Source organism: Muntiacus reevesi, chromosome 3 (assembly GCF_963930625.1).
Source record: "Muntiacus reevesi chromosome 3, mMunRee1.1, whole genome shotgun sequence".
Lineage (NCBI taxonomy): Eukaryota > Metazoa > Chordata > Mammalia > Artiodactyla > Cervidae > Muntiacus > Muntiacus reevesi.
In genome coordinates this window covers 112,341,564-112,365,281 of record NC_089251.1, presented here as the reverse complement: position 1 = coordinate 112,365,281, position 23,718 = coordinate 112,341,564, and the positions used below count along the sequence as shown (strand labels likewise).

General features: G+C 45.5%; 1 protein-coding gene across 1 annotated transcript in view; it reads right to left on the bottom strand.

Annotated features, from left to right (window-relative positions):
* The window catches only part of SMPDL3B (sphingomyelin phosphodiesterase acid like 3B), a 33,377-nt gene extending 16,580 nt beyond the window's left edge, over positions 1-16,797 (bottom strand). The window contains exons 1-2 of the mRNA XM_065927568.1: positions 16,300-16,797; positions 1,936-2,149 (exon numbers count right to left, since the gene is read on the bottom strand). Coding sequence (XP_065783640.1) covers positions 1,936-2,149; positions 16,300-16,360 — 275 coding nt within the window. The 5' untranslated portion in view covers positions 16,361-16,797. The remainder of the gene's footprint in view (positions 1-1,935; positions 2,150-16,299) is intronic.
* Between the last annotated feature and the right edge of the window lie 6,921 nt (positions 16,798-23,718).

Here is a 23,718-nt window from a genome sequence, read left to right as displayed (position 1 = left end):
AGAAGAGGGAAGGGACGCTTGGGGAAAGAAGGAGGAAGGGCGGTTTGGGGGGTGATAGGAGCCCCCACAATCTAAAGCCTGAGGACTCTGTTGGACTGCGGGGTGAAATAGCTGTGCCCCAAGACTCCCTGGGGAAGTTAACTAGCTGAATCACACGGAGACCACTACTGGCAGTCCACACTGGCTCGCTTTGTGCCGGGTACTTGCCGTGTGTGGAACCCGTATCCACTCATTTATTCTTCATAATAACCCTACAGTGGAGCTTCTATTGTTACCCCATTTGACAGATAAAGAAACCAAGGCACAGAAAAGTGAAGAATCCTGCCTAAGAGTATACAGCCAGACAGTGGTGGAGCCAGGGTTTGAACCAGTCAGCCTGGCTCCAGAGTCTATGCTCATATCCATTACATCCTGCAGTGTCTCTGATACCCTCATTAGGACAGCAAGAGGGGCCTTGGAGCCCTGTCCTCCCTGAGGACAGGCCAGGAATCCAAAGACATCGGAACAAAATTCCATTTTCCCCTAGTCTGGAAGATTTAATTCTGTGTGACAGAAAACATATCCAATTGCTACAGGTTATTCCCCAAGGGATTGCGATTCTCCCAGGAGAGGCCAAATTTCTTAGAAACTGAAGAATTAAAAAGGGGCCCTAGAGGTCCTCTCATCCAATGTCATAACCTCTGCAAGTCCCAGAGATTTCCCAGAAAAATCATGCTTTTCTGTTAAAGGATGGTGAATTTCTCAGAGGGATCATGCCTTTTAGAATGTTACTCATTTCTCCAAGGGCCCCTTCTCAGGGAGCAGGGGCCAGAGTCATGGCCTAAAATTCACTTTCTCCTTGGATTGATTCCTGAGCCCCGGGAAACCAGGGCTGCCCAGGCTTCTCTGAGACACAGTCACATTTCTTAAGGGTCCAGCCTTACTCCACCAATTTCTGTCCATGTGAGGGTCATTCCGGTCACTCCCATGTCAGTGAGAGACAGCTAGGGCCGTCGTGGGTTTGCTCCACGTTATGGAAGTGTCTATAGAGGCTAGAAGAGGGCCCAGGAAGCCAGAGTTCCAGCCAACCCTGCTTACCCGCTCTCTGGCTCACCACTTCCTACAGGAAGTCCTCCCAGTTTCACCAGAGGAAGTCAGGGGCCCTGTGAAACTCCCCCATCCGCTCAGTGCTCCTCTCCCCTCGCTGGGATATCATAGTCAGTGACCTCGTCTGTATCACCCAGGAGACCTTGAGCTCCCTGAAGGGGGGTCGGGGTCCCTATTATCTCTGTTCCCCCACATCTGCCCATGGGTAAGCACAGGGCAGGCTGATCTACCAAGAGAGGGAGAGAAGGATCGAGTGAGTGAAGGGGGGACCACGAGTGCTGAGGGAAGTTGGAGGACTTACAGCAGTATCCTTGGAGGAGTAGCAGAAATGGCATCGCTATGGCTGAACTGAAATTGCCCCTCAAGCTCTCTCTATGCAGGCCCAGCTCTGACCAGGGAGGACCCCCAAGGCCAGGCAGCCAGGGGTGGCCCACAGCTGGCCAGGACACTTGGTCCCAGTGCTGGCCCACCTTCACCCCTCCTAGCTGTCTCTTCTCCCTGCATTTGGATCTCTGGGGCTTGTAGCCCCTAAACTCTGGTGGGAGTGGTACTAGGGTTCATCCCCCGGCTTGAAATCCAAGGGTTCCCCACATGCCCAAACATGCCATGACCGTGTCCCCAGCCTCAGTGTGTGCCAAGTTCTGCTGAGTCTGGGAGACACGAGGTCAAGGGCACAGACCCTGAAATCAGCCAGGCCCAGGCTCCGACGGACAAGCTTTGAGTTTCAGGTTCATCCTCTCTGCAACAGGGCTGGTGTGAGGACTAAGGGAGATGGTTTGGGGCAGGTGCCAGGAGGGCAGGGGGCACTCGCAGTGGCCAGGGAAAGGTAGCTGTGGTGATGGCTCTCACCCGGTCCAGAGGATGAAGTCTGGCTCTGGCTCGATCTCCTTCATGGCGTAGATGGAGGAGTTGATGAGGATCCAGGGAGAATCGCAGAGGTAGTCTCCCCAGGGGCCTGCGTTGGGTACCGGCTGGGAGCCCGCAGAAGGGCACACCTGGAGAGGGTCTTCAGATACCTTGTAGTCGGGGTCCAGGTGCAGGTCAGAGATATGCCAGAACTTCCCTGCAGGGGCAAGGAGACCCCGCTAACATGGGCTCCTCCCTGAGCCTGGCTGGGGAGGGATCGGGGAACCCTGGGGTAGGAGAGGGGAGTTTACGCAGGTGAAAGGAAGTTTTCTCCGAATCCAGGGCCAGGCTTTGCCCAGGTTGGCGCTGAGTAGAGCAGAAAATAGGCTTGGTTCTGTCCCTGACCTCTGACCTTTGACAAGACACTTTCTATCTCCCCACTTCAGTGTTCCCAGCAGCAGCAGCAGGGATTTGACTCTGTGACCTTCAGGAATCCTTTAGGAGTTATATGCAAAGTGCTTGTTTTAAAGCAAAGATGAGTTAAGCATCCAGGCTCTGGAACCACATACTAGCTGTGTGACTCTGGGTGAGATGCTTCACCTCTCTGAGCCAATAACTAGAGCTAAATGTTATGCTCTAGGGAGATATATACAAAAATCTGGGAGAAGGCTTACATACCAAAGGTATCATAAGATCTTGCTAATTAATACCAGCAAAAAGCTGGGGACTATGTGTGGAAATAAAAAAAGAAAGAAGGCTGAGCACCGAAGAACTGATGTGTTTGAACTGTGGTGTTGGAGAAGACTCTTGGACTGCAAGGATATTAAACCAGTCAATCCTAAAGGAAATCAACCCTGAATATTCATGGGAAGGACTAATGCCGAAGCTGAAGCTTCAGTACTATGGCCACCTGATACAAAGAGCTGACTTATTAGAAAAGACCCTGCTGCTGGGAAAGATTGAAGGCAGGAGGAGAAGGGAACAACAGAGGATGAGATGGTTGGATGGCATCACCGACTCAATGGACATGAGTTTGAGCAGGCTCCCAGAGATAGTGATGGACAGGGAAGCCTGGCGTGCTGCAGTCCATGGGGTCACAAAGAGTCAGACACGACTCAGCGACTGAACAACAAAAATGTGTGGAAATGGTGTTTATGAGTACTAGACCAGAAAAGGTGGAATGTCGTTTCAGACTGGCTTGAATTTCTCATTGTAGGCCTACTTGTTAGTGACTCTGGATGTGAGGTGAAATGCCAAAAATCTCTAGGTGTAACACAAAGAAGGGAATCTAAAGAAATGGGCTTTGGAGTGGCTTTCTCATCTGCACCTAGCACAGGGCTTGGTGTAAGTGGTTTCAATGATGCCTATTGAAGGAGAGGTTGAACAGGTTTGGCCTCTCCCCTAATTCCTGTTTCCAGAATTTCCTCACTTTCCACCGTTGCTCTCACTTCCTCCTCCACTTCTTGTGTCACTCAGCGCCAATAGTCAACACCCACCCATCCCGGTAAAATGGGCCTGGGCCTGGGAGTCTGCCTTCTATTGCTTTCAGGGTTGGCTAGCCAGTCCTCGACTCTTTCCACCCTCCCGTCCCCCTCCCCCAGTGACTCTAAGGCCAAAGGTAAAGTCTGGACCCTGATCTCACTCCCGGATGCTTCTGAGCTTTGGCCCACCTCCTGATCTAAACCTGGTCTCCGGAAAGAATCAGAAACTTGTTCATACCAAAGTGCACACGACTGATTAAACACACCATGGTCCCTCCCACAGTCATTATATAATCATCCTCCTCACAGCCCTGGAGGGATTGATCATTATCCCCTTTCCATTTTGGTGGTAAGCAAAAGAAGGTTCAGAGGTCAACATACTTGAGATCACAAGGTAAATGCTGGGGATCAGGGGAAGTCCTCTGGCTCCCTAATCACTCCCAGGAAAATGTGATTGCTAAAGGCGTAAAACCAATGTCTTTTATTTTAACTCTTTTTGTAGATCGTCTATGCCTGCATTTTAAGATTTTACTCTAACTGACAGTCTTTGTTTATAACGGGGGAAATTAAAATTTTTCACATGAATTGTGATCACTAACATATTTGAAATTACTCCTACAGGGGCAACATCCTAAGGCAGAGAAAAGAAAGCAACCACCTCATTTCATCAAGAAAGTGGGCAGAGTTGGGGGGCTTTCCTGCCGGCGGCAGTAAGTGGGTCACACCTGCTTTCAGTCAGGCTGGCCGGGCTGGCTCCAGAAGCTTGAGAAGCTTTTCCCTTCTCTCTGGCACGCGGGCCCCTCGCTTCCTCTGCAGACCACACAGAGGTCATCCCTTTGCCTCAAGTGGGCACTTTCTCAGCTAACCACAAGCACGGAGCAGTTCTTCCCCTTTGATGTCAGCCCTCAAAGTTCTCAACAAGTGTTTCTTCACTTCAGAAACTCCTTGTCTGTGGCTCAAGAGTCAGCTGTTGGTTTGGCAAGCTCCGGACTAGTCAGTGTAGAACTGGAACTCCTTCCAGGCTCCTTTGTGCTTCCTGTGACCGCTGTATGCATACGTGAATGTGCGTGTGCATGTGCGTGTGTGTGTGCGTGTGCATGTGCGTGTGTGTGTGTGTGTGTGTGTAGATGCTTGCCTTTATGCTCACGGCCTCAAAGGCTTGACTTTGGGAGAGGTCAGGAGGGTGGAAAGAACGGCAGAGAGGGCCAGAGATTCAGACACGGGCTCCACCTTAGGCTCCAGTCTCCTCACTGTGGAGGCCAACCATAGACCCCTCCTCTTCTCCCTGGCCAACCCAGCCCACTTTCTCTCCTCACGGGCCCCCTTTCCCGACTCCTCTGCCGCTTTCCCCAGTCCTCTCGGGTCATCGCACGCTGCCTTCTCTTCTTCACTGAGGTCTCAGCTGGAGAATCATCTCCTCAGATAAGACTTCTCTGACTGCCTTTGCTCAAGTTCCACTTCTTCGCACCCATCTGGTCTCTAGCTGGGTGACTCCAAATGACTCTCACATTTTATTTTTTCAGAGCACTCTCACCATGAAATTATCTTGTTGACTTGGTTGTTGGACATCTAACCTGTCTACAGTGTCAGAGTGCTTGATCCCAGAATGCTTTCACAATATATCTATGCTACCCATAAGAGACAGGAGCCACAGGCTTCTATGGAATTAGTCACAGACTATAAGGAATTGAGGTCTAATTATCATGTCATGGAAAAGAAGATGGGCACAAGGCCCCTGAAGAGGGAGGCAGGTTACTGGGTTTCTCATCCGGGGCCCCTTGAACTGCAAGTAGATCAAACCAGTCAATCCTAAAGGAAATCAATCCTGAATATTCATTAGAAGGACTGATGTTGAAGCTGAAGCTCCTATACTTTGGCCACTTGATGCAAAGAGCCGGCTCATTAGAAAGACCCTGATTCTGGGAAAGACAGAAGGCAGGAGGAGAAGGGGTTGGCAAAGGATGAGATGGTTGGATGGCATCACTGACTCAATGGACATGAGTCTGAGCAAGCTCCGAGGTGTGGTGAAAGACAGGCAAACCTGGCGTGCTGCAGCCCGTGCGGTTGCAAAGAGTTGGAGACGACTGAGTGACTGAACAACAATCCAGGCTGAGGACCCTGAGCAGGCCAGTTGGACTGAGGGTGTTTGACATCCAGCCTACTTCTCTGTAACCATCAAATAAGACAGTGAACAAGAAAGGGCCTGTCCGAAGCACATAAAAAGATGCTCAGCATCACTAATTACTAGAGAAATGCAAATGAAAACATCACACCAGTCAGAAGGGCCATCATCAAAAAGTCTACAAACAATAAATGCTGGAGAGGATGTGGAGAAAATGAAACGCTCATACACTGTTGGTGGGAATGCAAACTGGTACAGCCACTATGGAGCAGAGTATGGAAGTTCCTTAAAAAACTGAAAATAGAACTATTATATGATCCAGCAGTCCCACTCCTGGGCATATACCCAGAAAAGAAGATAATTTGAAAAGATACATGCACCCCATGTTTATTGCAGCACTATTCACAATGGCCAGGACATAGACACAACCTAAATGTCCACTGACAGAGGACTGGATAAAGAAGATGTGGTATATATATACAATGGAATATTACTCAGCCATTAAAAAGAACAAAACAATGCCACTTGCAGCGACATGGATGGACCTAGAGATTCTCATTGGAGAAGGAAATGGCAACCCACTCCAGTATTCTTGCCCGAAAAATCCTATGGACGGAGGAACCTGGTTGGCTAAACCCCTTGGGGCTGCTAAGAATGGGACACGACCGAGGGACTAACACACAGAGATTCTCATACTGAGTGAAGTCAGATAGAGAAAGACAAATATCATATGATATCACTTATATGTGGAATCTAAAAAAAAGGGGGGGTACAAATGAACTTATCTACAAAACAGAAATAGATTTACAGAGGTAGAAAATAAACTTAACGGTTGGGGGGAGGTAATGAGAGGGGGAGGGATAAACTGGAAGATTGGGAATTGACACACACACTACCGTATATAAAATAGATACTAATAAGGACCTACTGTGTAGCACAAGGAACTCTACTCAGCGCTCTGTGATGGCCTGTGTGGTAGGGAGATCTCAAAAGGAGTGGATTTATGTGTTTGCATAGCAGTTTCACTTTTTCCCAGATTCACACCTGGGATTGGCACAACATTGTAGATCGATCATACTTCAATAAAAATTTTTAAAAAGGAAAATATGATGTTTAATTTCTGTACATATTTTATTCATGTGAAAGTCAGTGGTGTCCACTCTTTGTAACCCCATGGATCATACAGTCCATGGAATTCTCCACGCCAGAATACTGCAGTGGATAGCTTTTCCCTTCTCCAGGGGTTCTTCCCAACCCAGCAATCAAACCCAGGTCTCCCACATTGCAGGAGGATTCTTTACCAGCTGAACCACAAAGTAATCTCAAGAATATTGGATTGGGTAGCCTATCCTTCTCCAGCGAATCTTCCCAAACCAGGACTCTAACTGGAGTCTCCTACATTGCAGGTGGATTCTTTACCAACTGAGCTATCAGGGAAGTCCACTGATGAATATACAGTAATTTAATCAGTGCTACTGATGGACTGATGCTGAAGCCGAAACTCCAGTACTTTGGCCACCTAATTTGAAGAACTGACTCATTGGGGAAGGTCCTGATGCTGGGCAAGATTGAAGGCAGAAGGAGAAGGGGATAACAGAGGATGAGATCGTTGGATGGCATTACCGACTTGATGGACATGAGTTTGAGCAAGTTCCAGGTGTTGGTGATGTATAGGGAAGCCTGGCGTGCTGCAGTCCTTGGGATTGCGTAGATTCGGACACGACCGAGTGACTGAACTCAACTGAATCAATGCTACATAATATTTATATTGCTTTCAGTTTTGTTTTTTTTACCTATTGTAAATTACAATGCTTTTTTACTTCTTTACTTTTTAAAAACATTTTTTGGAGTATAAGTTGATTTACAGTGTTGTGTTTGTTTCTGCTAGACAACGAAGTGAATCAGTTGTGCATATACATGTGTCCACTTTTTTGAATTCTTATCCCATGTGGGTCATTGCGGAGGGCTGAAGGGAGTTCCCTGTGCTAGCCTGTAGGTTATAATGCCTTTTTCCTTAAGGATAAAAACTCCAGTAGAGAAAGATGTGAATATCTCAAGGCTTTTATTCATGTACTAGATATCCCACTGAAGAAATGGATATTATATAAAATGTTTGCCAATTTGGTTGGTGAAAAATGAGACCTCATTAGTTATTTTGCATTTCTTGAATTTCTAGTGAATTTGAATAGTTTAAATATTTATTTAAAATTGGCCACTTGTATTTTGTTGTTGTTTATTGGCCACTTGTATTTCTTTTTTGGTGACTTCTCTACTTGTGTGTTCTTTGCCCATTTCTATTGAAAGAAAGAAAGTGAATGTCAGACAGTCACGTTTGACTCTTTGCGACCTCATTGGGCTATCCATGGAATTCTCCAGGCCAGAATACTGGAGTGGGTAGCCTTTCCCTTCTCCAGGGGATCTTCCCAACCCAGGGAGTGAACCCAGGGTCTCCTGCATTGCCGGTGGATTCTTTATTTCTATTGAGGTGTTCCATTATTTTTCTTCATTTGTAAGAGCCTGTGTCTATATAATATTAACCCTTTATCTATCATATATGCTGTAACGTTGGAAGGGGGGATAAAGACTTCCTTTTCTGCTTCTCCTGGTAAGTAAAATTAAGTCAAAGTAGCAGAATACAAAACTATATATGTAGTGTGGCAGTCATTTTATTTTTAAAAGCACATAAAAATGAAGAGAAATATTTATAAGGAACTCGATGAAAAAGTTAATGATTTTCTTTTTTATACTTTTTTCTATTTTTCCTTTTTTTAAAAATCAGTGAAGATATTTAAATTACAATTGGTGTGTGCTTTTCCTCTCAGTTATATTTTAAGTTCCTAGGGGACAGAGATAAAGATGTTTCACTTGTCCCCTGCAGTGACTTACAATTGTCTGACAAATAAATACAACGGTGAATTAACTTTTTTATTTATGTGACTGTAAGAGCTTTACTCTCAGAGGTATTTTCTTGTTACTTTCACTGTGGTCTTGGTTGGTTGCCCTGGGAAGCAGAGGAATTAAATAGTTGTTTAAGAGACTAATTTTAGAAGAGGCAGTGGGTGGTGCTCAGGATATATAGCTATAGGAAGCAACCTTGGAAGCTGTCAATTAACATCTTCAGTTAACCTCCTTGCCTGGGCCCTCAAGCTCTCTCTGAGTCTTGCTCATGAAATATAGAAACCCACTGACACCAGCCAGATACAGGTACACCTGTGTCATTGTGTCATTCAGACCCCATTGTTAGAAAAAATCCTACTAAAATAAAAACTTCCTTCTCTACGTATTTTTTTTCCAGGAGATCTTTTTAAAAATATTTATTTGACCACATCAGGTCTTAGTTGTGGCACATGGGTTTAGTTGCTCTGAGGTATGTGGGATCCTAGTTCCCTGACTAGGGATCAAACCCATGTTCTCTGCATAGCAAGGCGGATTCTTCACCACTGGACTACCAGGAAAGTCTCTTTACTTTTTAATAATCAAAAAAAAAAAAAAAAAAAAATCAGTCTCAGAGACATCCCTGTAGTCACTAGTGATCTAATGATGGAAAAACACAGGACTTTAGATTTGTGGTCTCAGCAGCTGGAGAAATTGGCACTTGACACCACACTCATGGTTTCCCATTGTTACATGGTGTTTCCAATACAGGGTAAAAAGGGCATTTCTGGGATTGTTTTGTACCTAGGCTTGGTACAAGTGCAGCAAAAGCATCCCATCATTGTCTGAGGAGACAATGAGCTATTGCAGGGGGTGGTCAGGGATGGTTTCAGTTGAGTTTCCCGCAAATGGGCAAAGGCAACAGTTGAGTAACATGGCAAAGTAGCTGAGAAATGATATTTCATTTCATAAAGTTGGGGTTCACAGTTGCTAGCATATTAGGATCAACTCTCCTAATGTTTTTGCCTCAAATTAAAATGGGTTAGAAGTCAAGCTCTTTGAGGATAAGCTCCAAGTGAGGACAGTGAGCTATTGGATGTTCAGCGCCCTTCATGCTTTAGGCAGCAAAGCCAGTCATCGGAAGACTAGCGTATGGCTTTGCCTGGAAGGGCCATCTCTCCTGAATAACAGATTATGGCCCTGGTAGAAAAGTGCTCCTTGGGACTCCCCTGGTGGTCCAGTGGATGAGACTCCATGCTGAGGGGGCCCGAGTTCAATCCCTGGCCGGGGAACTAAGATCCCACATACCATAATTAAGCCCAGGTGGCGCAACTACTGAGCCCATGTGTGCCAACAAAGACCCAGCACAGCCAAAATAGATAAAAACTAAGTATTTTTTTAAAAAGAAGAAAGTAAAGTGCTTCTTGACATTACTATTGGTCAGCTCTCAAAAAAAGAATAGCGTGGTGAGAAAGAAAGGTGGAGTCAGTCAAGGCCTAGACACTTTCAGAGGCAGCTGGGGACTTCTCAAAGTGCTCCATTCACCAGGGAGAGGCCCTGTTTATCTACTTTCAGTTGTTTTTTTTTTTAATTTTCGGCCACATTCCATTGCATGTGAGACCTTAGTTCCCTGACTAGGGATTGAACCCACACCCTCTGCATTAGAAGGCAGAGTTTTAACCACTGGACAATTGGGGAAGTCCCTGGGTGCTGCTAAGTTGCTTCAGAACGTGTCCGACTCTTTGCACCTCTATGAACTGTAGCCTGCCAGGTTCCTCTGACCATGGGATTCTCCAGGCAAGAATACTGGTGTGGGTTGCCATTTCCTCCTCCAGCACATCTTCCCAGCCCAGGTATCCAGCCCGTCTCTTATGTCTCCTGCATAGGCAGGTGGGTTCTTTACCACTAGCGCCCCCTGGGGAAAGCCCCTATCCACCTTCAATTCTGACAACACACAATATGTTTTCCTGATATTTCTGGTGGGCTTCCCATAATGTTTTTCCTCCTTCTCCTCCTACACTCTCCCCTCAACATCTCCCTCCATATGACTTGCTTGAACCCCCTCTATTACTGTATTTGAAAAAAATGTATAATATTTTCAAATAAATCACTGTGTTCCACCAAAAAAAAAAAAGGGGTGGGGTGGTTTGTCCAGAAGACTCTCCACACACCACTGTCCCTAGCAATTACCCCCATGAACTGAAGTAAGACTGGTAGGGCGTGGGGAGGCGGGCACTTTAACACTTTATCCTTTGGACCAGAAATTTTCAAACATTACGTACCATTCAGACACCCCATCTGGGGAAATCGCATGAAAATTAAGAAACTTTCTATATCTATACTGCTTGAATCTTTTACAGTAAGAAAGTATTCTCAAAATCCTTGAGTTTTAAGAAAAGGCACCAATCTTAGCTATCATTATTATTCATTAATCATTGAGATTATAAATAAATTTGGCCTCAAGTACAATGAGTGATTGAGGGCACAGACCTGGTTGGAATTCCAGCTCCAGTGCTCACAAGCTGGGTGGACTGACTGCCATCTGTAAAATGACTTCGTCTGTAAAATGGGGGCAACAGCGCCCCCTACCTTTTACAGTTATTGTAAGGTTTAAAACGAGAGAATAGGAGAGAATGCATAAGCCCTCAGCAGCGCAAAGCAGCAATTACTCCGAATTTGATCACTGGGGATCCTGCAGTTCTGCTCTCACCACAGAAGGGAGACGGGGTGAGAGGGGTGGCTGTGTCCTTCTCCTGCCTGCTCCAGCATCCCCTCAGCTGCTGTCCTCTGCAGGTAAAGGTCCAGGTCCAGGAACAATGAGAAGACAAATCCTGTGCTCTCCTGGCTGGTTCTACCTGAGGAGAGGGCTGGTGGACACAGCGTACCCTCTAGCTTTAATTCTGAGAGTTCAACTCTGCTCCCTGTGCCTGAGCAGGCAAAACAGTCTCTTGGCCCTCCTTCTTCACCAAGGTGTCACCAGGCTAACTTTGTACATTGGGAACAACAGATACAGAACCCAGAGCCTAATCCCTCTGTAAGGCCCATGGAAATGTCTGAGAACTGGGGGAAAAAAAAGCATTGGTTCCAAAATTCAGGGGAAAAAATCTGTGCCATCAAAACCAACAATCTATTTCAAATGCAATATTTTAAAATGTCATTAAAAATTTCCTAAGACTCTGAGCTCCCAATGCAGGCGGTCAAGGTTCAATCCTTGGTCAAGGAATGAGACTCCACGTGCCACAGCCAAGAGTTCACCTGCCACAACTAAAGATCCTGCATGCTATGACAAAGATCGCAGATCCCTTGTGCTGCAACTAAGACATTGGGTAGCCAAATAAATAAACAATATTAATATATTTAATATATTTTTAAAAATTATTTTTAAAAGTCATTAAAATCATATATAATGTGAGATCCTTTTACTGATTCATGATGGGGTGGAGGAGATGAAAAAATCATTCCTAGAGTCTAAGATAGTCTTAAAATGTCTGAAAGATGAGTTTGTTTATGGTCAGAGACAAGAAGAGGAAGGCAGGAAAACATCTGCCATTTATTTAGCACCTACTGAAGGTCAGATGCTGTGCCAAGCCCTCTGCTTATGTAGCCTCACAGCAAAATTATGAAATACGTTCTATTATACCCATTTTACAGATGAGGAAACTGAACTAGTTAGTGGCAGACCTATGATTCATACTGTACTTGAAAAGAAATGATCACAGTGCACTTTGCCACTAGCTAGCCATGTGACCTTAGATATTTTTTTTTAAAAAAGGTCTCAAACTTTTATAGCACATTGCAGTGTAAGTGCATGATCTCACCTTATTTAATCTCTCCTCCTATAGTATTATCCTTATTTTACAGGTAGTGAAATAGAGGCTCAAGGTCACATAGATATTAAAAGGTGGTACCTAGGTTTTCTGGCTTAAGGCAGTGGATTATTTTTGAAAGGACATGCATGAAATTTGAAATCAGAGAAATCTTGTTTTGAATCCTGGCTACACAGGCAATGGCAACTTAAACAAGAGGTTTCCTCAGCTGAGCCTCAGTGTCCTCATTTCTGTAAAATGGGGATAACGATACTAGTAGAAAAGGGGTGGATGGCCACGCAGTGGACAAACCAGGCTGCGTGCCTAATCCCTGGGCTCTGCTCCTTGGGCCTCAGGTTTTCTTCTCTTCTGGAGCCTCTTTCTTCTGAAGCATAAGATTTGTGTATTACACAAAGGTTATCTGAGGGCCGTGCCGGTTTTAACTGCCTGTGATTCCATGACTTGCCTGTTAAGCGTGCAACCTACCATAAAGCAATATTGGTCCCAATTTCAGTCCTTTGTGGGGATTTTTTTTTCTGCTTTGATTTTACAGTAGGTCCTTGCTGGTTATCTATTTTATTTCTTATTTTTATTTTTTATATATATAATATATATATATATATAAAAAATAAAAATAAGAAATAAAATATATATATATATATTTTTTTTTTTTTGACTACACCATGCAAGATATTTGTTCTCTGACCACGAATCGAATTCATGACCCCTGCATTGGAAGCACAGAGTCTAAACCATTGGGCTGCCAAGGAAGTTCCCTGGTTATCTGTTTTAAAAACAGCAGTGTGTACATGTCAAATCCAACCTCCCAATCTATCCCCCACCCTTTCCCCTGGTAACTATAAATCCATTCTCTAAGTTTGTGAGTTTGTTCTTGTTTTGTAAATAAGTTCATTTGGACTTTTTTTTTTTTTTAGATTTGCATATAAGCTGTTGGAGAAGGAAATGGCAACCCACTCCAGTATTCTCACCTGGAGAATCCCATGGACAGCGGAGCCTGGCAGGCCCCAGTCCATGGGGGTCATAAAGACTTGGACATGACTGAGCGACTAAATAACAATAAAAATAATAAGCTATCAGTTTTGATGCTAAGCAATGATCCCAAACACTTCAGTTATAACTCCTCTATAAACCACTGCCTCCAAAACACAAAGGGTTAACTTGTTAAAACCGACCCCTTGTGTTAGCTGGTAAATCCGCTGAAGAAAGGATAGGCTACCCACTCCCGTATTCTTGGGCTTCCCTTGTGGCTCAGCTGGTAAAGAATCCGCCTGCAATGCGGGAGACCTGGATTTGATCCCTGGGTTGGGAAGATCCCCTGGAGAAGGGAAAGGCTACCCACTCCAGTATTCTGGCCTGGAGAATTCCATGGAGTATACAGTCCATGGGGTTGCAAAGAGTCAGACACGACTGAGGGACTTTCATTTCACTTCACTTGTGTTAGCTGTGTGGATTGCCGTCTTCTCACAGCAGCTCCAAGAGGCAGGCTCATCATTCTTCAGGGAAATGTTTGCCTCCCACGGATAGAACCTGTGGGCTTGTCTGCAGTTAGAAGCTGAGGGATAAATGCCGTGTAGCCTCCGGTTTGTGTGGGAGGAGATGAAACCAGCAAGTTGGCACCCCACCCAAGTTCTTGGCTAAGGATGGTGCAGGTAGAAATCCCACAGCTTTATGCAAAGCAAGGGTGATGGCTATCTGGCTGGGTGTCTCAAAGGTTTACACTTCAGGAAGACTCAGATTCTGAAAAAAAACTGACAGGTGCTGTGGAATTCTTCCTAAATTTAACTCCAGTTTTAGATTATAGATGTATACAGTCCAGAGCTTCCCTGGTGGCTCAGACCTTAAAGCATCTGCCTGCAATGCGGGAAGATCCCCTGGAGAAGAAAATGGCAACCCACTCCAGTACTCTTGCCTGGAAAACTCCATGGACAGAGGAGCCTTGTAGGCTACAGTCCATGGGGTCACAAACAGTCAGACATGACTGAGCGACTTCACTTCACTTCACAGTCCAGAAAAGTTTGAAGAAAAGAGGGGGGAAAAAGTAGTACCCACCATCCCAAGAGAACCCATCAAAGAGTGTGGTGGGTAAGGTGGCTGGGTGCAAACTTGGTCTTGCCACTTCCCAGCTATGAGATCTTGGGGGGTTTTGTATCCCCTCTGAGTCTCATTTTCCTCATCCACAAAATGGATATAACCCACCAGGGACTATGGGTTCCCCTCATAGCTCAGTTGGTAAAGAATCTGCCTGCAATGCAGCAGACCCAGGTTCAGTTCCTGGGTTGGGAAGATCCCCTGGAGAAGGAAGTGGCAACCCACTCCAGTATTCTTGCCTGGAGAATGCCATGGACAGAGGAGCCTGGCAGGCTACAGTCCATGGGGTCACAAGAGTCGGACACGACTTAGCGACTAAACCACCACTACACGAACTATTAAAATCAGAGGAGGTGTTTCCATTTCATTTTTCAAATAGGTTTTAAAAGGACAACATATGTCAAGCACAGAGCATAAGCACAGTATAATGTAAGTACTCAGAAAACTAACGTTAGCTCTTCTTGACTATTTTCCTTTGTTTGCACGTTTTTATATACCTTTTTTTTTTTTTTTTGGCTGCACCTCACAGCTTGTGGGATCCTAGTTCCCTGACCAGAGATTGAACCCGTGCAGTGAAAGCGTGGAGTTCTAACCACCAAACAGCCCGTGAATTCCCTCACTTGGCATTCTTAAAATTGTCTACAAGTTTACACATGCGCTGGCACCAGCCCCTGACCCCACCCCCGTGATCTCCCAACATCCATATCCCTCTACCCCGCCGTCCCCCATCCTCTCGGCTCCAGCCATGCTGGCCTGATGCTTTTGCTGGCACACATGGCCTGTGTATCCAGCTCAGGGCCTGTGAACTTCCCGTCCTCTGCTGCTGGAATGTTCTGGACATCCACATAGCTCTCTCCCATGCTGCCTTGGGTCTCTAGTCAAATGTCACTCTACAGTTCTTCTCTGCCACCCTTAAGTATCTCCCTCCCCCATCCTCTCTACTCCTTTATTCTGCTTTGTTATTCTCCATAACCCTTCTCATTTCCTGGAATGTTTATTTCTTTGTTCATGTGTCTTTTAGTCTGTTTCTCCTGAGGTGAAGGGATGCTTCACCAGCACTGGGATTTTGTTTCTTTTCTGCCACATCCCTGGTTCCTAGAATAGTGCATGATACATTTTTTGGTTTAAAATAATTTTTTATTGCCCTGGACATTTTAGCTCTTATGTCTTGTTTTTGTTTTGAAGAACTACAAATTCAAGCTTAGGAAAGCTTGCCTCTGTCTTAAACAAAACAACAAAGCTTTTGTATCATTTGCTTATCTAATGTCCTTTTAAGAGAGAGATGGGAGTAATCTAGCAGGGTAAAATTTTATACCACGAGTGATGCGGCTCCAAGTAGTGCATGTGTGCTTGTTGTTCACAAAAATATAATCTGCTGGTGGCATTTGCAGAAAAGAAACCCTTGCAGATTTCTGTGGTTATGGTTTAGTCTCAAAGTCGTGTCCAACTCTTTGTGACCCCATGGTCTACAGCCATCAGGCTCCTCTGTTTATGGGATTCTCCAGACAAGAATACTGGAGTGGGTTGCCATTCCCTTCTCCAGTTGCAGATTTCTGAACAACAGTAAACTCTGTTAAGAAATTCTAAAATGTGTTACAGATCAAAAAAGGAATGATGCCTCAACAGAGTTCCAATAAAATACTGGATTTGAGAGCTACTCGACCAGTATTTGTTGAATGAATTCATGAATCTGCCTGTCACCTTCTACCTCTGCCAGCTGGCTGGCTCTTAGATACCCACAGTTCTGAACAATGTGCATGTTCCTCCCGTGGCCAGCCGTCACCTCCACTTAACAATCCCAGGCTCAGACAGCACACCCTCCACCCACTAACTCTCTCACCCGGCCTCCCCAGCTGAGCGCCCTGTCTTGCTATCTTTAGCAACATTTTCAGCTCTCCCGGAGCAGCTTCCAGCCGCCCTCAACTCTGAGTTCACAGTACAGAACAGAGCCATCCCTGGTGTCCTCACTGCCTACCTGGTGGAGCCCTGGCGACTCCCCAGGAGCCCAGGAAAATCAGCACCTCCGGCAGCCTCATCCTGGGGTTCCGCCTGATGGAGCCGTCGGGGTCTCCCCGAGCTTTTGTGGGAGCAAAGACTTCCCGGCGAGGCGCTGGTGGCCGCGTGTCAGAGCAGCGCTTCCCGCCCAGTCACCGGCTATTCCCGGACACTGGGGGCGTCTGGCTCCTCCGGCTTTTATTCCTGTGCCCAGGGGGGTGTGAGCGGGGTTTGCCCGGGAGTTGAACTTGCCAGGCCTTTGGACTCTCACGTAAGAAGCAGCACCAGTCCTGCCAGTTCCTCAGAGCCTGTCGGGCGGTCCAGTCAGCACCTGGGTTCCCTCGAAACTCACTCAGCTGAGGTCACTGACCGGCAAATAACCACTTCGGAGTTTTCACGCTGCCCCACCCCAGGAGAACAAACAGACCATAGAAAATGTCCGGCCTTTGCCATCAAAGGAACTTAAGTGCTTGTTGGAGATTGAGCTGCTTGACCACAAATGAACCCAGACCAAGAGTCAGCTGCTCATTCATGCCGGAAACCCTGTCCTGGGGAGATAGAGGGACGCAGGGCCACCACTCTGCCCTCAAGAGGAAGAAGCAAGCCACTGGACTGCGGTTCTGCGTGACAGGTGGCTTGACAAGCCCAGAGGAGGGAGCTCACCCTCTGAGGAAAGTGAGAGGGCTTCTGGGAGGAGGTGACACGGCTTCGTCTCTTTGGTTGTGAAAATTTGCCAACAGAAACAGAAGTAGAGAGAACAATGTAAGAAGCCCCGTACCCATCCTTCCACAAGAGCAATTATGAACTCACAGCCAGTCTTATTTCATCTGTACCCCCACCCCAACCCCAAAGGATTCTTCTTAAATTCCAGAGAGCATATCATTTTGCCCGTAAACACTTTAGTATATATCTCTAAAAGATAAGAACTTTTTTTTAAGAATTTTTTTAAAAACAGCATAGAGGATCTAAAAACAAAAGTGTTACTGACCCTCCTCCTTGGACTAATTTTTCTTTTTTTTAAATTTACTTATTTTATTTGGAGGATAATTGCTTTACAATATTGTGATGGTTTTTGCCATACATCAGTGTGAATCGGCCATAGGCAAACATGTGTCCCCTCCTTCCTGAATCCTGCTCCCACCTTCTTCCCTTTGTTGTTCGTTGTTCAGTCATTAAGCCGTGTCCGACTCTTTGCAGCTCCATGGAGTAAAAGCACGCCACGCTTCCCTGTCCTTCACTATCTCTCTGAGTTTGCTCAGACTCACGTCCATAGAGTTGATGACGCCATCCAACCATCTTATCCTCTGTCGTCCCCTTCTCCTCCCACCCTCAATCTTTCCCAGCATCAGGGTCTTTTTCATTGAGTCGGCTCTTCACATCAGGTGGCCAAAGCATTGGAGCTTCAGCTTTAGCATCAGTCCTTCCAATGAATATTCAGTGTTGATTTCCTTTAGGATTGACTGATTTGATCTCCCTGCAGTCCAAGGGACTCTCAAGGGTCTTCTTCAGCACCACAATTTTAAAGCATCAATTCTTTCGGCACTCAGCCTTCTTTATGGTTCAACTCTCACATTCTTACATGACTACTGGAAATACTATAGCTTTGACTATATGGACCTTTGTCAGTAAAGTGATGTCTCTGCTTTTTAATACACTGTCTAGGTCTGTCATAACTTTTCCTCCAAGGAGCAAGTGTCTTTTAATTTAATAGAAATTTATAAGGGACCTGACGAGAGATTCAAGCAAGGCTTTATGGGACTTGTGCTGCATCACGACAGAATGAAAACAAGAAACCGGTGCCCTGGCTCACTCTCCTAGGAGGGCAGGCTGGTTCTTTAAGTGGGATGAGGATAAAGCAGATGGTTGGACGGGAGGGGTAGCTTAGACAGTCTCCCCACCCCTCAGTGGTGCTGTGTGCAGGGGTCATGCACAGTACCCAGCTTTTGCTCCCAGCGCCTCAGAAGTTTGTGGCCTGTTTGTATCTTATTGTTCATAACTGGCCCAACTGCTCATGCTTGCAGTTATTTTTAGTCGCTTATAGTTTCTTTGTATTCTGTTACTCAAGGAGGCATTTACCCAGGTGAAAGTGCAAGTACTCCAGTAGAGGGTCCCAGGTCCCAGCCTATCTCAATAGTAATTCCTAGTAACTATACCCCCAGGGAGATACTTGGTCAGTGTTTAAACTTTCCTGATCTTCTCAAAGTACTTTTTTTAAATTTAATTTATTTTTTTTTAATCTTATGGTAAACTGGAACGAACTTTTTGGCTAACCAAATACAATTGGTTTTCCTCCAAGCCCACACGTTGCATGTAGTTTATGTGTCTTTAAATCTCTCTTAATTTTAGACTTTTCCTCCTCCTCGCCTTTTTGTCTTTCCTTGTTAAGGAACTAGGTCATTTGTCTTGTGAAATTTCCCACATTCTGAAGTATTTGGCTGATTGCTTCTTGGTGGTGTCATTTAAGTTGCTCTTCCATTCTCCATATTTCCTATAAACTGGTAGTTAGATCTAAAGTTTTGATGACATTTAGATTTTATTTTTTTGGCAAGATGACATCTCATGTGGTCTTGTGTCCTACCCGTTGCACTGCAGAGAAAAGGCACATAGCTGAATAGTTGTCCCATCAGCTTAATCTTAATGTGCAGGCATGCCTGCATGCTCAGTTGCTCAGACAGTCTGACTCTGGGCTTCCCGGGTGGCGCTAGTGGTAAAGAACCCACCTGCCAGGAAGATCCCCTGGAGGAGGGCACTGCAACCCTCTCCAGAATTCTTGCTGGGCTAATCCCATGGACAGAGGACCTGGCATGCCTCAGTCCGTAGGGTCGCAAAGAGTTGGACATGACTGAAGCAACTAAGTACACGTGCACATCTGACTCTTTGAGACGCCATGGATCTTGGCATGCCAGGCTCCTCTGTTCATGGGATTATCCAGCAAGAAAATTGGAGTGGGTTGCCATTTACCCCTCCAGGGGATATTCCTGACCTATGGATCAGACTCGGGTCTTCTGCAGCTCCTGCATTGACAGGCAGATTCTTTAACCACTGAGACATCTAGGAAGGCCAACCTACAGGCATACCCCAGGGATATTGAGGGTTATGTTTCAGACCACCACAATAAAGTGAATATCAAAACAAGGCAGTCACATGAAATTTTTAGTTTCCCAGTGCATGTAAAAGTTACATTTACACTATACTGTAGTCTATCTAGTGTGCAATAGAATTATGTTTTTAAAATGTACTGACCTTAATTTTTTTTGGCCTTGGGATCTTAGTTCCCGTTGAACCCATGCCCTCTGGATAGGGAGCTCAGAGTCTTTTTTTTTTTTTACTGCACTGGGTCTTTATTGCTTTGCTCGGGCTTTCTTGAGTTTTGGCAAGCAGGGGCTACCCTTCATTGTGGTGCTCCGGCTTCTCACTGAGGTGGCTTCTCTTGTTGCATGGGCTCAGTAGTTATGGCACATGGGCTTAGTTGCTCTGAGGCGTGAAGAATCTTCCTGGACTGGGATTGAACCCATGTGTCCTGCACTGGAAGGCGGATTCTTATCCCCTGTGCCGCCAGGGAAGTCTGGGAGCTCAGAGTCTTAACCACGGGACCACAAGGGAACTCCCTTAAAAATGTACATATCTTAATTTAAAATACATTATAGCTAAAAATTAAAAAACATAAAAAACTAACCATCATTTGAGCCTTCAGTGAGTTGTAATCTTTTTTGCTGGCAGAGGATCTTGCCTCCATGTTGATGACTGCTAACTGATCAGGATAGTGGTTCCTGAAGTTTGGGGTGGCTGTGGCAATTTCTTAAAATAAGATAACAATGAACTTTGCCTTATCAATTGACTCTTCACTTGAACACTTAGAGGCCATTGTAGGGTTATTATTGTTGTTCAGTCGCTCTCGTGTCCAACTCTTTGCAACCCCATGGACTACAGCTCACCAGACTTCCCTGTCCTTCACTATCTCCCAGAGTTTGCTCAAACTCAGGTCCATTGAGTCAGTGATGCTATGTGGGGTTACTAATTGGCCCCATATCAATATTGTGTCTCAGGGAAGAGGAAGCCTGAGGAAAGGGAAAGAGTTGGGGAAATAGCTGGTCAGTGGAGCAGTCAGAACACACACAACATTTATGGAGTAAGTTCTCTGTCTTACATCGGCATGGCTCATGCCACCCCAAAACAATTGCAGTAGTAACATTATCAAAGATCACTTATTATCACAGATCACTATAACAAATATAATGATAATGAAAATGCTTGAAGTATTGTGAAAATTATCAAAATATAACAGAGACACGAAGTGACAAATACTGTCGGACAAATGGCACCAGTAGACTTGCTTGACACAGAGCTGCCAAAGACCAATTTGTGAAAAACTCAGTATCTGCAAAGTGCAATAAAGTAAAGTGCAATAAAATGAGGTCTGGTTGCATTTCTGTAAAGAAGACATACAGATGGCCAGGAGGCACATGAAAAGATGCTCAGCGTTGCTAAACTTTAGCCAAGTGCCCATCAAATGGATGATTGGCTTAAGAAAACATGGTGTATATATGGAATATTACAATAGAGTATTATTCAGCCATAAAAATAATGAAACATTGCCATTTGTAGCAACATGTGTAGACCTAGAAAATATTACGCTGTGAAGTAGTCAGACAGAAAAAGACAAATATTTTATGATATCACTTATATGTGGGGTCTAAAAAACAGTACAAATGAATCTATATGCAAAACAGAAACAGACTCACAGACATAGAAAACAAATTTATGGTTACCAAAGGGGAGTGGGAAGGGGGAGGACAAATTAGAAATATGGGATTAACAGATGCAAACTATTATGCACAAAATAGATAAGCAGCAAGGATTTACTGTTTGGTGCAGAGAACTATACCCAATATCTTACAATAACATATAATGGAATATAATCTGCAAATGAATAAATAAAATAATTGTGTTGTACTCCTGAAACTAACACAATGTTGTAAATCAACTGTAGTTTAATTAAAAAATAAAAAGACTAAAGCCCCATTTGTGTTCAGGCTGTGGGTGGCCCCAGGGAAGAGAAGGGTATCAAAATAACCACCAAGGTGAATTTTCTGCCAGTGCAGAGAGAAGGCGGCTCAGGGACCAACTACTTTTGATTTAACACAAATAAGGCAGAATGACTTTTCTTACACCTGAACCTATGGCCTAATTCATAACCACTGAACAGTATCTGGGCTTCCCAGATGACTCAGTGGTACAGAACCCGTCTGCCAATTCAGGAGACCAGGAGACATGGGTTTGATCCCTGGGTTGAGAAAATCCTCTGGAGAAGGGAATGAGAAGTGTTACTCACTCCAGTATTCTTGCCTGGAGAATCCCACGGACAGAGGAGCCTGGCGAACTGCGGGCCAGAGGGTCACAGAGTCGGACACGCCTGAGTGGCTGAGCGCACGCACATGGACAGTATCTAGGGCACATCCAGATACGCTTGGAAGGTAACCCGTGAGACTAGTGAGGAAGAACGTCATGGAAGGAGGAGTCTAGGGCAGGCAGCTCACTGCGGGCTGAGCACGGAGTTGGCAACAACTAGGCTTGAAATTGGGCGTCGCTGGTGGCTTAGACAGTAAAGAATCTTTAGACAGTAAAGAATCTGCCTGCGATGCTGGAGACCTGGGTTGGATCTCTGGGTCAGGAAGGTCCCCTGGAAAAGCGAATGGCTACCCACTCCAGTATTCTTGCCTGGAGGATTCCATGGAGAGAGGAGCCTGGCAGGCTACAGTTCATGGGGTCGCAGAGTCGGACACAACTGAGCGACTATTACTTTTAATTTTGCTTTCACAGGCTTGACATTGGAAAAATGGGGAGATCTCTGAGAGAGCCTAGCTGCTCCTTGTAAATCCCTCTGAGGGTTACTAGAACCTTACTCAGCTTTTGGCTGGAGGCAGGGGCTTTTTTTGTTGTTTATCTGTTTATTTATTTACTTTTGGCTGTGAGGGCATTCGTTGCTGTGCACGGGCTTTTCTCTAGTTGCAGCGAGCTGGGGCTACTCTCTAGTTTCAGAGCACAGGCTTCTCTTGTTTCCAAACACAGGCTCTAGGCACTCAGGCTTCAGTAGTTGCTGCTTGTGGACTCGAGTTGTTGCGGCTCCCGGGCTCTAGAGCACAGGCTCAGTAGTTGTGGCAAACAGGCTTAGATGCTCAGCAACATGTGGATCTTCCTGGACCAGAGATCGAACCCGTGTCCCCTGCACTGGCAGGAGGAGTCTCAACCAGTGGACCACCAGGGAAGTCCACAGGGGCTTCTTTTAAGTATCTCAACTTTTTGGTCACTATTACCACCACAAACCCATAAGGTCTCTTTTTGCAAATAGAGAAAGGCACCCTGGGAATTTCCCGGTGGTCCAGTAATAAGGGCTCCTTGCTTCCACTGCAGGGGCCTGGGCTCAATCCCTGGTCGAGGAACTGAGATCCCACAAGCCACGTGGCATGGCCAGGGAGAAAAAAAGGAAAAGGTACCCCAATAGGGCTCAGAACGAAGCCAAGAGGGTTTCAGGCCCCTCTCAGCCCTCTGCCAAGAGGGCTAAATAATAATGGTGTCTCCTTGCGCTCAGTCTGGCCCACTGGACTTGGGTTTGCTGGAATAGGTAAGTGAGGCAGAGAAATTTGAAGCGTTTGGACCTTGCCTTCTTAAGTACAAAACAGCCACTCTACTTCAAACTGCCCAAAGTGGTTATTTGATTCTTGGTAACTGTCATCTTCAGAAAATCCCTATCACTCTTAAGAGAAAACCGTGTGCTATGAAAACTGAAAAGGCAGGCATCCTTCATGTGTTTGTGATTGCCTTTTAGTTCTATCACTTCAGTGATGCATATAAAACAAATACTCTGATAGGAATGAGGGGGTCAGCCCTTCAGTGACCAGGATGTTTGTCCATTCTTGGCCTCCGGGCCCCTGGAAACCCAGGCTGCAGCTGTGGTTGGCCTGGGGTTCAAGTCCACAGAGGCTTAGTCCAAGAAGTTCAAGAAAGGAACCAGTAGAATCCATGAATGCAGATGTCTAGCCCAGTCACTCTAAAGCAGAGACATGAACAATAACAACAAGAGTCATACAGATAAGCATAAAATTATAACTCTGATGGTGCCCAGTTTGGATGCCATTCTAAGGACCTTGAACTTTGTCCTATAGGTCATGGGGGACCACTGAGGATTTTGGAGCAGGGGAGTGAAAAGATCATAAAATAATTAACTGACTTTTCCCTTTGCAGCTGCAGTGAATTATCCAAAAGAATGAATATCTAATGGTGAAACCTGAGAGGCCTCAAGTTATACTATGATTTGTGTCCTCTCAAAGTGGGTTTTGCATGATGGTTGATGCTTAAAGATCCCAGAGGCAAATTCTGAAGTTGGCCACAACTGACAAAC